Source organism: Ziziphus jujuba, chromosome 6, assembly GCF_031755915.1.
Source record: "Ziziphus jujuba cultivar Dongzao chromosome 6, ASM3175591v1".
In the NCBI taxonomy this organism is placed as follows: Eukaryota; Viridiplantae; Streptophyta; class Magnoliopsida; order Rosales; family Rhamnaceae; genus Ziziphus; species Ziziphus jujuba.
In genome coordinates this window covers 30,687,027-30,700,565 of record NC_083384.1, presented here as the reverse complement: position 1 = coordinate 30,700,565, position 13,539 = coordinate 30,687,027, and the positions used below count along the sequence as shown (strand labels likewise).

General features: G+C 33.9%; 1 protein-coding gene across 2 annotated transcripts; it reads left to right on the top strand.

Moving 5' to 3' along the window:
• The first annotated feature begins 1,482 nt into the window (after positions 1 to 1,482).
• Positions 1,483 to 7,030, top strand: LOC107429765 (disease resistance protein RPV1-like). 2 transcript variants are annotated; one of them, XR_003057743.3, is made up of 6 exons: positions 1,483 to 2,134; positions 2,910 to 4,035; positions 4,180 to 4,512; positions 4,616 to 5,653; positions 5,739 to 6,573; positions 6,781 to 7,030. XR_003057743.3 is itself a non-coding variant. In XM_025078852.3 (5 exons), exons 1-5 carry the CDS (start codon positions 1,611 to 1,613, stop codon positions 6,375 to 6,377), a joined length of 3,660 nt encoding a protein of 1,219 aa, XP_024934620.3. In that variant the 5' UTR covers positions 1,483 to 1,610; the 3' UTR covers positions 6,378 to 7,030. The 2 variants fall into 2 exon arrangements, 1 of the variants encoding a protein (XP_024934620.3); XM_025078852.3 differs by having other exon boundaries at positions 5,739 to 7,030.
• The last annotated feature ends 6,509 nt before the right edge of the window (positions 7,031 to 13,539 follow it).

Below are 13,539 nucleotides of genomic sequence, written 5' to 3'. Positions count from 1 at the left end.
CAAGTCTCCATCTTTATCCAAACACCTTGCGCAAATAACCTTACACTTGAAACAGCTAAATATTAATTAAAGCAAGTAATTAATTACAGTGTATAGTGTTTTTATAAACAATTACCAGCATGACCTTGATGCGTTGGAAAATGGTTTCAAACTTTCAAGATGTTAATATACTGCTTATTGGCAATGGGAAAATAAATATTTTACCAAAAAATAAAAGGGAAAACGAATATCAAAAGTTTTTTTTTTTTTTCATAATTACAATAATTTTCTAATATAAATATGATAGAAAGCTTGCCTTGAATCTGACTAAAGGGGTGGATATGGATGTGAAGAAAATATACCATTGGGTCAACCTCATTCATTGAATAGTAAAAGAAAGAATGTAGACAATAGACAACTAGAATTGTACATGACCAAAGGGAGGGCAACTTGTAGTACAAGGAAATAATTTTTCTTTTTTTCAGAAAACCTGACTAGTGTTAAAAAAAAAAAAAAGGGGGTTCATAAACGTTAATTCAATCATGGAATACCAGAAAAGCTAATACGCGTGGTGTTCATTGAATTTATTTTTCTTCTTATTTTTTTGCACAAAGCTAAAGTTTCAACAAAGAAATTTCCTTTTTCCTTTATCACCAAAGAGAAAACGAATTTTACCAAGAAAGAAAAAGCAACGAACAAAGTAAATGAGATTAGACAGCAGAACTGTACAAATTTATATGTGGACAAGTTTCCATACTACTTCTGAAAGTTTCCTCCAAAATATTACTCAATAAGCAGCTCTGGAATCTTTTACTACATTTTACCTGTGATGCATATTTTATATAACCTGCTTAAGAATTTAATTTATTATATATATTGTGGTCCACTTTGAGCGTCCAATACTTAAATATTTATGCTTGACTTTTTTTTTTGTTTTTTGGTAATAATATATGCTTGACTTAAAACGTATTATCTGATCTGAAAACTAATCTGGCTTTGCATGACAATGTAACATGTTATAATGTGTTTATGCAAAGTTTTCTAGTTCTTAGTTAATTAATATTTCTTGAGCTAAATGTAATATAGTTCTTAATTAATTAATGGTTTGTTAGAATTTCTATATATAATAAATAAATAAATAAATAAAAGTGTAATCTTCGATTATCATCATTTCAAAAAGCGTAAACATATAAGAAAGTACATGTAAATTTGCAGGAAACATCCGAGAAATTAATTTCTTGGTCTACCATGTGTCAGTCTGTTACACGTTAAATGGAAAAAAGTGCAACAAGAAACAAAATGATGCTATAAGCCTCCGAACACCCCAAATTGATAAACCCATGTAGATAAATATTAAATAAAATCTAACTTCAAAATGACTTAATTAACCAGAGTTAAAAAAAAAAAAAAAATTCTAACGAAAATGATTGGTGGGTGAGAGGAAAGTAAAAAGTCGAACTGAGTTACTTCTTTCCTCTATGCCAGCTTGAGGAGCACTTTAAATTCACATTCTTATGACTGAGGAGAAACAGAGTTCGACCATTTTCTTGGATCTGCTTTATAAACTGTTCTCCATATTCATTCCTCTGTATCTACACCCTTCTTCACTAAGGAAGCTTTAATCTGTAAGCATGGCTTCTTCTTCTTCTTCTTCTTCTTCTCTTTCTTCACCAATCCCTCCTCAGCAAAAGCATGAGATTCAAGAAAAATACGATCTGTTCCTCAGTTTCAGAGGCGAGGACACCCGCAATGGATTTGCTAGCTATCTCTATGGAGCTTTATCTGCAAAACAGATCTCAACTTTCATGGATGACCATGAACTTGAGAGAGGAGATGAAATTTCGCCCACCCTTCGCAAAGCTATCGAGGAATCCAAGATTTCGGTAATAATTTTCTCGGAAAACTACGCTTTCTCAACATGGTGTTTGGATGAACTATTGCAAATACTTGAATGCAGAAGAACAAATGGACAGATTGTTATGCCAATCTTTTACGGCATAGATCCCTCGGTGGTACGGAAACAGAATGGTAGTTATGGAGTTGCATTTGCTCAACTTGAACACCGTTTCCAGGACAAAATGGAGAAGGTGCAGCAATGGAGGTATGCTTTAACAGAAGCATCCAATCTATGTGGCTTGGATTCGAAGGGTTTCAGGTATTTTAATTTGTATATCCTAACATTATATTACCAATACAAGCATAAAATAAATCATCAAACAAAAAAAAAAAAAAAGGTAGCATAAAATAGTCTAGCAATTTTTAATTGTATGTCAATGTTTGTGAACAATATAATATAGAGCATTATCGTTATGATGTTAATTACATTTTCTAACCGAATGACAGAACAAGGTCAAAACCAAAAAAATAAAACATAAAAATAAAAATAAAAAAAATTGAGAGGAGATTAACCATCAATTGCATTAATATAATAATAAATAACAATGACATAGTAGAATAATAATGAAAATCAGACCATAAATATCACTATTTTGTTATTTTATTTTGGATACAGATCGTTTGTCTCTTTTTCCTATCCCTTGTCATGTCCACCAATAATATAACATTACGTCGTTAAAAATTATTATAAAGATAAAATTAATTTAAGTGAAAAAGGAGAACTATTTTTTTTCTCTCACCTAAGCATTTCCATAAGAGAAATCAAAAATCTAAGTTTAACTAGGCGAGAGCTATAAAATAGGAATGTGAATAAAGAAGGAACAAGAGATCTCCATCCATTTTTGTTGAAGCGCCTTAGAACCAATATAAATAAATGAATAATATATAGAGAGGGAGTGAAAAATTGAATAATGCAAAAAAATAAATAAAAGTACTATATGTTTTATTTTTCATTTTTGCTTGAAGTACCCAACTCCGTATCAAGATGCTGGTCCTATTTTTCTAAAAATTGTTTTTTTTTGGCGTTTATGTAGGCCTGAGCTCAAGCTAGTTCAAAAAATTGTTGAAGATATTTCATTGCAATTGCCAAAATACCAACCTTCAAATGAACATTACAAGAGGGGTGGCCTCATTGGAATTGAAGAAAGTATCAAGAAAGTTAAATCATTGTTATCCATTGGCTCAAAAGATGTTCGTATTATAGGTATTTGGGGCATGGGAGGTATCGGTAAAACCACACTTGCTAGTGTTGTATATCAAGAGTTATCAAATTCTCAATTTGAAGGTTGCTCTTTTCTTCCAAATGTTAAGGAGGAATGTGAAAGACGCACACCATATCATTTCAGAAAGAAGCTCCTTTGTGAATTATTAAATGAAAAGGCTATTTTAAAGATGAATACGCCATTTGTAGCATCACCATATATTCTTGACAAACTTCGCCATAAAAAGGTATTCATAGTTCTTGATAATGTGGATGATTGGATTCAATTAGATGCTTTAGTTGAGGGATATGATCAATTTGCTCCTGGAAGTAGAATTATTGTTACAACTAGAAATGTTCAAGTGCTTAAGAAAGTTGCTGATCAAAACATTTACAAGGTGGAGGGATTAAGTCAGAGTGACTCTCTTGAGCTTTTCCGTTTCCATGCTTTTGGTAAAAATTCTCCTCCAATAGATGATGCAATGCTGTTGAAAAGTGTGGTAAGCTATGCAGATGGAAATCCATTAGCTCTTAAAGTCTTGGGTTGTTTTCTTCGTTCCAGAAACAAACAAGACTGGGAAAATGTATTGTATAATCTGCAAAAGTTTCCAGATCAGGATAAAATTTTCAATGTGCTGAGAACTAGTTATGAGGGACTAGATGAAGGGATTCAAAATATATTTCTTGACATTACATGTCTATTTAATGGGTCTTTTACTAGAAATGAAGCAGAAAGGTTACTAGATAGTGGTGATTCCCTAGTGAAAATAGGAATGGATGTTCTCATTGAAAATTCATTAATTGAAGATGGTAAACATTGGGTAGACAATCAGCTATGGATGCATGATTTATTGCGACAAATGGGTCGGAAAATTGTTTGTGATGGGCATAAAGAAGCTGGTGATCGTAGTAGGCTGTGGGATGCTAATGATGTTTGCCATATATTGGAAAGAAATACTGTAAGTGCAAATGCATTATTGGTTTCTTCTTAAAATGATAGAAATATCGTACATAGCATTGCTTTCAATGAATTTTATACTATTGTATCTTAGATATATTAGTTTATATATATATATATATATTAATGTTCATTTGATTGTCAGGGAACTGTAGCAGTTGAAGTCATATCGTTAAACATGTCTGAAATGACTAGAGATGTAAAAGTGTGTCGTTCAGCCCTATCAAAGATGTGCAATCTGCGAATCCTCAAAATTTATTGTGACAACATAGATATCGATGATAATAAGTTCGAAAGGAAATTCAAATTCAACCTTCTTCAAGGCCTTGATCCTTATCTTTCTGAGAAACTCAAATATTTTCGATGCGATTTATACCCTTTGAAATCATTGCCATCCAATTTTACCCTTGAAAATCTTGTTGAGCTGATACTACGTGGCAGCCATGTTGAAAAACTAATTTGGAGTCATGAAGTTCAGGTATGCTTGACTTTTAAACTTACTTCTATGGTATTAAATGTCAACTACATGACGAATATATGCTAAATAATTATAGCCCTTTTTCTCTCATATCTGGTCACAGTCTGTTCCGGTGTTAAGAAGAATGGATCTTAGTTATTCCAAGCTCCTTACAGAAATACCAGATCTGTCTCAACTGGCTCCGAATCTGGAAAGTATAAATCTTGCAGGCTGTACAAATTTGGTTGAGGTTCTTCCATCCCTTCAAAATCTTCACAAGCTTACTTATCTAAATTTGGATGGTTGCTCCAAACTTAGTGAATTTAAAGAGATATCAAGGAGCAGATGGTATTTGGATCTGGTAAAGTTTGGAGGCATTAAGAATTTTCTGATCAACATTTGTCAGCAGAAGTTGGCATTTCTCAAACGTTTTACGAACAATATTTCGTCCCTCTCCTCACCTGGATCCCACATGATTTGCCAACAGTTTCCTGTGAATTTGACAGTTTTACGTTTGCGAAGTTTACCTATAGAAGCAGTGCCTTTATCAATTGTGAGTCTATTTGGTCTTGTTGAATTAGATTTGAGTTGTTGCAAAAGACTTAAAAGTCTTCCAACCAACATTTGCAAGTTGAGATCTCTTGAATTGCTAAATCTGCATTGTTGTAGCAAATTGGAAAATTTTCCTCAAATCTTAGAGCCTATGGAACACTTGACAGATCTTACCATATCTCGAACAGGGATTAAAGAGTTACCGGAGTCCATTGATAATCTAATTTCCCTCCAAATACTCCAACTAGAAAGTTGCAAGGAAATTGAGTTTCTCCCGAACACGTTGTGCGATTCAAGGACACTTCAGTTTTTGTACCTCGGAAGTTGTTCAAAACTTCAAAAATTGTCTCCCCTTCCACCTGCTTTGTTATTTTTGAAGGTCCCATGTTGTGATAGCTTGAAATCACTACCAGAACTTCCATTATTTTGCGAAAGTGTGGATGCAAGACATTGCACATCGCTGGAGAAAGTATCAGATTGGAGGACTGCAATTCAACACATCACTGAACAAATTCCTTCAAAAGTTGACTTTTTTGGTTGTCAAAAGTTGGATCAGAATACCCTCAACATCATCATCCCTGATAATGCAATTTTTAACATACTTCAATCTGTATGTTTATCTCTCTCCCTAGCTAGTTGCTATTTAACAAGTTTTGTTATCCAGGTTCTTATTTTCCCATTGATATGTGGTACAGGCCAATTCAAATTCAGAAGCAGAACTTTGTTATCCCGGTGACCAAATTCCAAATTGGTTCAGGGATCAAACTTCCGGGACTTCACTGAAAATTACGCTTCCTTCATTTTGGAATGATGACAACTTTTTGGGTTTGGCTCTCTGCGTTGTTCTTGATGTGAATAAAAAGAAACCTTATGCACAAGTTCGTATTAATTTTAAACTCAATTTCAAAACCATTGATGATGAGTGTCCTCGTAAATTCCATTCAAATATGCTTGTTCCGGCAGACAAATGTTTAGATCACGTGTACATTATGCATGTCTCAAAATGGTTATTGTCCTTGCCATCGCCGTTGCAACTTAAGAGTTGTGTCAGCGAGGTCTCTTTGCATGTTTTCCCCTCATTCCTTGACTATTGCGATCCGTTTAATCCATATGCTGAACTTTTGAACTTGGAGAATGAATATTGCGAGATAAAGAAGTGTGGGGTTTGGTTCATAAACAAGGAAGACGTAGAGAGATTTAATGCAGAAACTATTCAATGCAAGAAAAAGAGACAACGCTTTGATGATGAATGTTGTGAAGCAAGTGGCAGTGGAAGTGGAAGTGATGAATTTGTTCCCTCTGGCTCTCATTACGAAGAAGATCATCATGATTAATCACATCCTATCATTAATGCAATGAAATACAAGGTTATGTGTTGTAACTACTCTAGTGTCTTACAATTGCAAACAAACGAGTGGAGTTTGCTTGGTGTGAATGATGAAGAAGCAGAGCAATTGGATCATAAAGACACTGACAGAATATCCTAAAGATTACTTTGTAGAAAATTAAGCATATTCTATGGCTGCTTTGGTAAATCAATTTCAAAACAAAAATTTAATTTTACAAGTTAGTATTCTTTATTTTCAGCATGCAATTTGAGGTATTTTAATTTTATTTAATTTGTATGCTAAGTTTGTAAATTATAAGGTTATTTCAAAATAGAAGCGCATTTTATTTCATTTGAAATGATACAGGAAAAAGATAATGCTTATTTGTATTTTTTTATGGATTTTTCAGTTTCAGGTTATGAAGACACTCTGTAAGCTTTGCGGGCACCACAACACTTATAGAAAAGTCCTCACTCGTCCTCTTTTTTGGTCCTGGTATTGGAGTTGGTATACTCTGTATATGTGCATATATCCATATGAATTTCTTTAAACGTTCTTATCTTTCTTAATATCAGGTTAAAGAATGTGTATTTGAAAGGCTTTCCGACTTTGGTTTCTGGAAAAATTTTCGGAATAAGAAAGAAACAGTATTCTTGATTGATTTTCAATCCCCACCCACCCCTGCCCCCCAAATTCTCCGTGCTTATGGTTGACAAAGTGTGTTTGTGTATAGTTGGTGATCATTTTTGTGTTTGCATGTTGTTTCCTTGAATGATACTGTATATTTTCATTTGAATTTGTTAATGTCAATTTGGTATATATTTTTTCTCTAAAACAGATGTGGCCTTGGGAAAAGGTCCAATAGGCTTGTAAATTTCCATTTATCCTTATCCGGAGAAAAAAAAAAAAAACGAAAATGGTTCACCACTGCAAAAACCCCTCAGATTCTTCAAAGTTTGCATGTGAAAGTACATACTATAAGGATAAGCACAACTAAAGCAAGAATCACCATTTTCAGCGTATTCATTATTTCTACATAAAGTCTGTACAGATTTTGACTACCACTTGACAGCAAGATACAAATAAAAAAATGACATTTTATTTCATCTGTTTCGTTCATATATCCCATGGAAAGAATGCCTAATATAAAACAGGGCCTTAATAAAAAGAAACTTCATTACTACAAGAACTGCAAAAAAAAAGCCTCAGATTCTTCAAAATTTGCATGTCAAACATGTTATAAGGATGAGCGCAACTAAAGTAATGATCACCAGTCTCAGCATATTCATTATTCTCCAATGGAACATACACGTGACAAAAATGCAGATCATCAAAATTCTCCAAATCATATATATGATCTCTATTTGAATCCTGATCCAACCTGAACTTGTGAATAGTGATCATTTGCTTTTGTATAAATAAAGATCAGCTAATAGCTAGCTACAAATGAATGGGGTGGTGCCTTTGTACAAATGAAGAAACCGTGCGTGAAATGTCAATGCAGACACGTTAACAGTGGCTACAAATGAATGGTGTGGTGCCTTGTCTTTCTATGTAAGGACGTCGACATTTTCTAGTAGGGTATAATAAAAAATTAGATATATACACATTTGGAAGCCGTATATCTTTTTTTTTTTTCTGGTGGGAACACTAAAAATGTATATTGACTTATTTCATTATGACTGGTTTTGTAAATAATTTTGATTGCATGAAAATGCTGTTGGTTTTTTAGGCAAATAAAATGGATTCTAATATTTGGTAAGCAAGTTTTTCTGTTTTTGTAATGTATCAAAAAAAAAAGTGTAAGTATTTTCTCCACATATGTGGCAACAGTGCAAAGGTTATACTACTACATATTAGCAGTGAGAAGATAAATATTTTATCAAAAAAATAGAAGGGAAAATGAATAACAAAGAAGTTTTTTTGGTCATAATAATCACAATAATTTCCTAATATAAAAGTGAGGAAAGCATTACTTGAATCTGACTAAAGATATGGATATGGATGTAAAGAAACATAGGGCCAACCTCATCTATCGAACAACAGACAACTACAATTGTACATGACCAATGGGAGGATAACTTGTAGAACAAGAAAACAAATTTATTTTTTTCCGAAAACCTGATATGTGCAAAAGAAAAAAAAAAAAGAAAAAAAAAAAGGGGTTTCAAATCAAGACGCACCTGTGGAATACCAGAAAAAGCCGATATGGGTGGTGTTCATATAGAATTTATTTATCTTCTTTTTGTTCCTTAAAGCTTAAACTTGCAATGAAAGATTTTTTTTTTCCTTTCTTTTTTTTTTCTCTTTTCCTTTATCAGCAATGAGAAAACGAATGATAGAATTGAAGAATAAGAAAAGCACTAAAGCAGTAATTGAGAACAACAAGAACTAAGAAAATAAAAAGTCAAACAACAAGAACTAAGAAAATAAAAAGCAATCCAGGTTTTTGACCTTTTTATACAGTAAGTGAAGCTATAGAGCAGTAAATCAACCAACAGAAACCAGATAAGATAAAAGACTATGGACCAATCAAAAGAGGGCAGTGAATTGGAATGACTAAAAGCAGATGTGGAATTAATGCTTGATGTGGAATGCAAAGGTGGACAATTTCTAAGTCCCTCTCTCAAATGAAACTGCACCAAGCACCAAAGCAACACAGAAACAGCAGCTCTAATAACTACAAATAACGAATGAAATGGGTAGAAAGCAAAATTGTACAAGCAGACATATAAGAAATCAATGATAACTTCTAGAATGGAAAAACAGGAGAGTCCAGTCTAGATCTTCATATATGTATATATATATATATAGAAAAATTCTATTATTCAGGAATTTTTTGTCCAAAGTTACACTAGAATCGTTGTGATGTTTAGCTTTTAAACAATTATATATATAGAATTACAAAAGCTAGTACAAATATATGAACTTGAAGAACGTTTCAAGGACATAGTGGAGAAGGTTGGAAGGACGCTTTAAGAGAAGCATCCATTATATATCTATGTCTCTTGGATTTATATATATATATATATATATATATGGGGACATATTTCCATACTACCTCTGAAAGTCTCTCCAAAATTCCCATCAAAATTATAATTAAGATCCTCTTGTCTTTTTTCTGACAGAGAAAAAAAAAAAAAAAAAAAAACCTCTGTTTCTATCTTTGTTTTTGTTTTTGCTTATTTTTGTATACTAATTTTAACAGTGCTTTTCTTACGGACAGATGGGCACAACAAATGTAGCAATCACCAGTCTTGGCTTATTCATTATTTGACTTGCTTTGTTGTATTATTTGAACAGACATGTGATCAAAATGCAGATCATCAGAATTCTACAAAATCATATCTATGATCTAAGTTTAAATCCTGGTTCAACCTTACCGTGTAAAAATGGACTCATATGTACATAAAGTTTGACTTTTGTGTGGGAGACAAATAAAAGCAGTGATACATCAATTCTATCTCTTGTTAAAAACAATAACTTGTAGTTCTATAAAATTCAGCAACTTATTCATATAGAATGAAGTGTTTCAATTGGGTACTTAATATGGAAGAAAACTTGTGATTGGCTAATAATATTACTTAAACTTACTTATTAGTCTTTTGGTTGTTTCTTGGTATAATAATAATTTATATAATTGATCAAATGAAATTTTTCAACATTAGCGACTATTGCCTATGAGATATTCATGTCATATAGCAGTTCAAGGAAGACTTGTTACTAAAATATATATAATATATGAATATATATGTGGAATGAAGATACAAATAAAAATACAGAAAAAGATCAAAAAATAAAAAATAAATAAATAAAAAAGATTGGGAACTTGTATTTTTCTAGATTTGATCTGCTTGTTGAAATATTGGTCTGAGGCCTGTGTGGTACCACAGTGTCCTTAAGACTATTCCCGTCCCACTAATGCTGGTGTTTTCCGAAGGCAATCTCCCAGGATACAACGGATTCGAAATCTTAGACAAAACACCACTTGGATTTCCCTCGAACTTTCAGAGTACCTGATCTTTACCACACTCACTAACCAAAATGTGCAGAAAACTAATTTTTCTCTTTTTTGTCTTTCCCTTTGATTCTCCCGTTGGGAATCCTTATTATGCCATGTTGAGCACAATACTCTCCAAATGGAGGCACATACATCACTATGTATTAAATCCAAAGGTTCATTATTTCTTTCAATTGTTTGATATGATAATCTCGTTAATTTTGCCTCTACACAAGTTTCACACTTATGTGTGGTATCAATATCAAACATGGGAATATGATTCAAGTTAATTAACCTCAGCAAAGAATTATAATTAACATGACCTAGTCTACCATGCCACAAAATGGAAGACTCAAGCAAGTAAACGGAAGAAGTACTAGCTTTATTATTAATATTCTGTGGCATTACAGTTATTACATTCAATTTGAACATACCATTGACTGCATAGCCCTTTTCCACAAGCATTCCATACTTGGACAAGATAACCTTGTCTGACTCAAACACTAAGCGAAAACCATGTTTGCTTAGCAACGATCCAGACATTAAATTCTTATGAATATCTGGAACATATAGTACATTATTCAAAGTCAGATCCTCCCCAGAGGCCATCTTCAAGACAATCTTACCTTCCCCTTGGATTTATGAATATGAAGAATTCCCCATGAACAACTTCTCCCCATTTGCCTTTGGTTCGAAGGAGGTGAACATGCTTCTATCTACACACACGTGGCGGGTTGCACCTGTATCTATCCACCACTCTCTTGGGTTAGAACCCACTAGGTTCACCTCAGAGACAACAGCGCTTAGGTCAATTTCATCAACATCTCTTGTGATATGCTCCATCATTGTTGTCTTTATGTTCCTCTTTCTCTTCGGCAGTCTACAATCCGCCGCTCTATGACCCATTTTGTCACAATTGAAACATTTTCCTTGAAACTTGGCCTTCTTGGAGATGCCTCCTTTAGGCCCTAACTTGGAACTCTTTCCAGGTTTCTTCTTGTTCTTGGAGCTACTACCATGCTCTACAACATTAGCCTTTATTCCAGCCTTCATGGATCTTCTATCAGCCCTCCTATTGTCATCTTGTATTTGAAGGTTTCCAATAAGAGCCTCCATGTCTATTTCCTTTCTCTTGTGCTTAAGATAATTTCTTAAGTCTCTCCAACTAGGAGGCAGCTTCTCAATCATTGTAGCAACTTGAAAGGCTTCATTAATGAACATCCCTTCGGCAAGAAGTTCTTGGATAAGCACTTGCAGCTCATGTACTTGACTTATCAGTGGCTTGGTATCCACCATCATATAGTCCAAGAATTTACCTACCACAAACTTTCCGGACCCTGCATTCTTAGTCTTGTATTTTCGGTCCAGAGTTTCCCATAGCTCTTTTGCTGATTTCGTGCCACAATACACTCCGTACAAGGCATCAGATAGGTCATTCAAGGCATAATTTTGACATAAATAATCGAAATTCTTCCACGCATCCACCGCCATCAGAGTTTCTTTATCACTCTTTTCATCACTTAGTGGTTCGTCTTCAATTAGGAACCTCGCAAGGCCTAGAGTAGTCAAATAGAACAGCATTTTCTGTTGCCACCTCTTAAAATTTGCTCCATCAAACTTCTCAGGTCTTTCTGCATGGCCTGCAGGTGGAGGCACTTGAAAAATAGGAGTCTGTGAAGGCACTTGTGCAATAGGCACATCTCCACCAGCCATTCCTGTATTTTTCATAAAAACAGAAATCAATTAGTTGTTATTTCTATTTCAACAAACTAATTCAAACCAATTTCCATAAGGAAAATATACAAAAATGTGATTTTTAGGGTTTCTGTATACACCCATAAATTACTGTTCATGTGTCATTGTTCACGTATACCGTTCACTGTCATTGTTTATTGTCACATGTCACCATGTGATACTGCCACGTGTCGCACTAAAGACCGACACGTGCCACTCTCGGACTGCCACATGTCATCCGCTACAGATCGACACGTGGATCATCCTTAGGACGACATGTGGCTTGCTTTGAATGTGACACGTGTCACCTGTAACAGGTCGACGCGTGGCACTAGCAAAGTCAGACATGTTGCTCCCATGGAATCCCACACGTGGCTTTACTACTATACAACACGTGGCCTCACCATGGTGAGCCATGTGTCGTCGTTTCATATTGCCACGTGGAGTTCTGTTACAGCGACACATGGCATATCCAGTCAGGTCGAATTTCATTGGGCCTGGGTTTGGACTGGGCTTGGGCTGAACAGTAGCCTGTTCTAACCATGAGATGGGCTTTGGAACTGAGCCAGGTCCATTCAAATTTAAAATCTAGGCCCACTGACCCAGAAACCTATCCAAACCTGTTAATCCTTTTTCTGACCCATCTTCAACCTTCAGCCGGGTTTTTTTAACGCGTTTCATTGGTAAACGGATTTTTTGACCCGATTCACTATTTTTCTTGCTTTTTACACTATTCTGGCACCGGAAAATTGCCCGAAAAACACCAAAAGGTTTAGAATTTCATGGGCAACTCAATTTTAGGAAAAAATTTTGATTTAAAACAAAACTAAATATTGCCCAAAAAATTCCAAACCCATGGGGAACAAATTTTTTTTTTTCATTTTTTTTTTCAAACCCGATACACAAAAAATTTGAAAACTCTAAATATCATAAAATCATGGGCATCAAATTTACTAGAATAAAACAAAATAAATAATTAAAATAGAAGCCCCTCACCAAGTTGTATACGGGTTTGAAGATAAGAAATTAAAACATAAAATATATAAATATATTGCTTTCATACCTAATAATAATAAAGAGATGAATCATAGGCATGTATAAAAATAAAACCATTTAAATAAAATTCCTTTAATTAAACAAAAATTAAAAATAACAACATACCCATTCATTAAATCTCCACGGGTTGAAAGCAATTTTTTTTTTTTTTTACTCAATCCCACATACATAAACATATATTCATGGAATAGTCGTAAGAATGTTGCTAAAAATATACATAATGTATGAATATATATATGTGGAATGAAGATACAAATAAAAAAAAATTGGGAACTTGTATTTTTCTAGATTTGATCTGCTTGTTGAAATATTGGTCCGAAGCCTGTGTGGTACTATAGTGTCTTTAAGACTATTTCCGTCCCACTGGTGCTAGTGTCT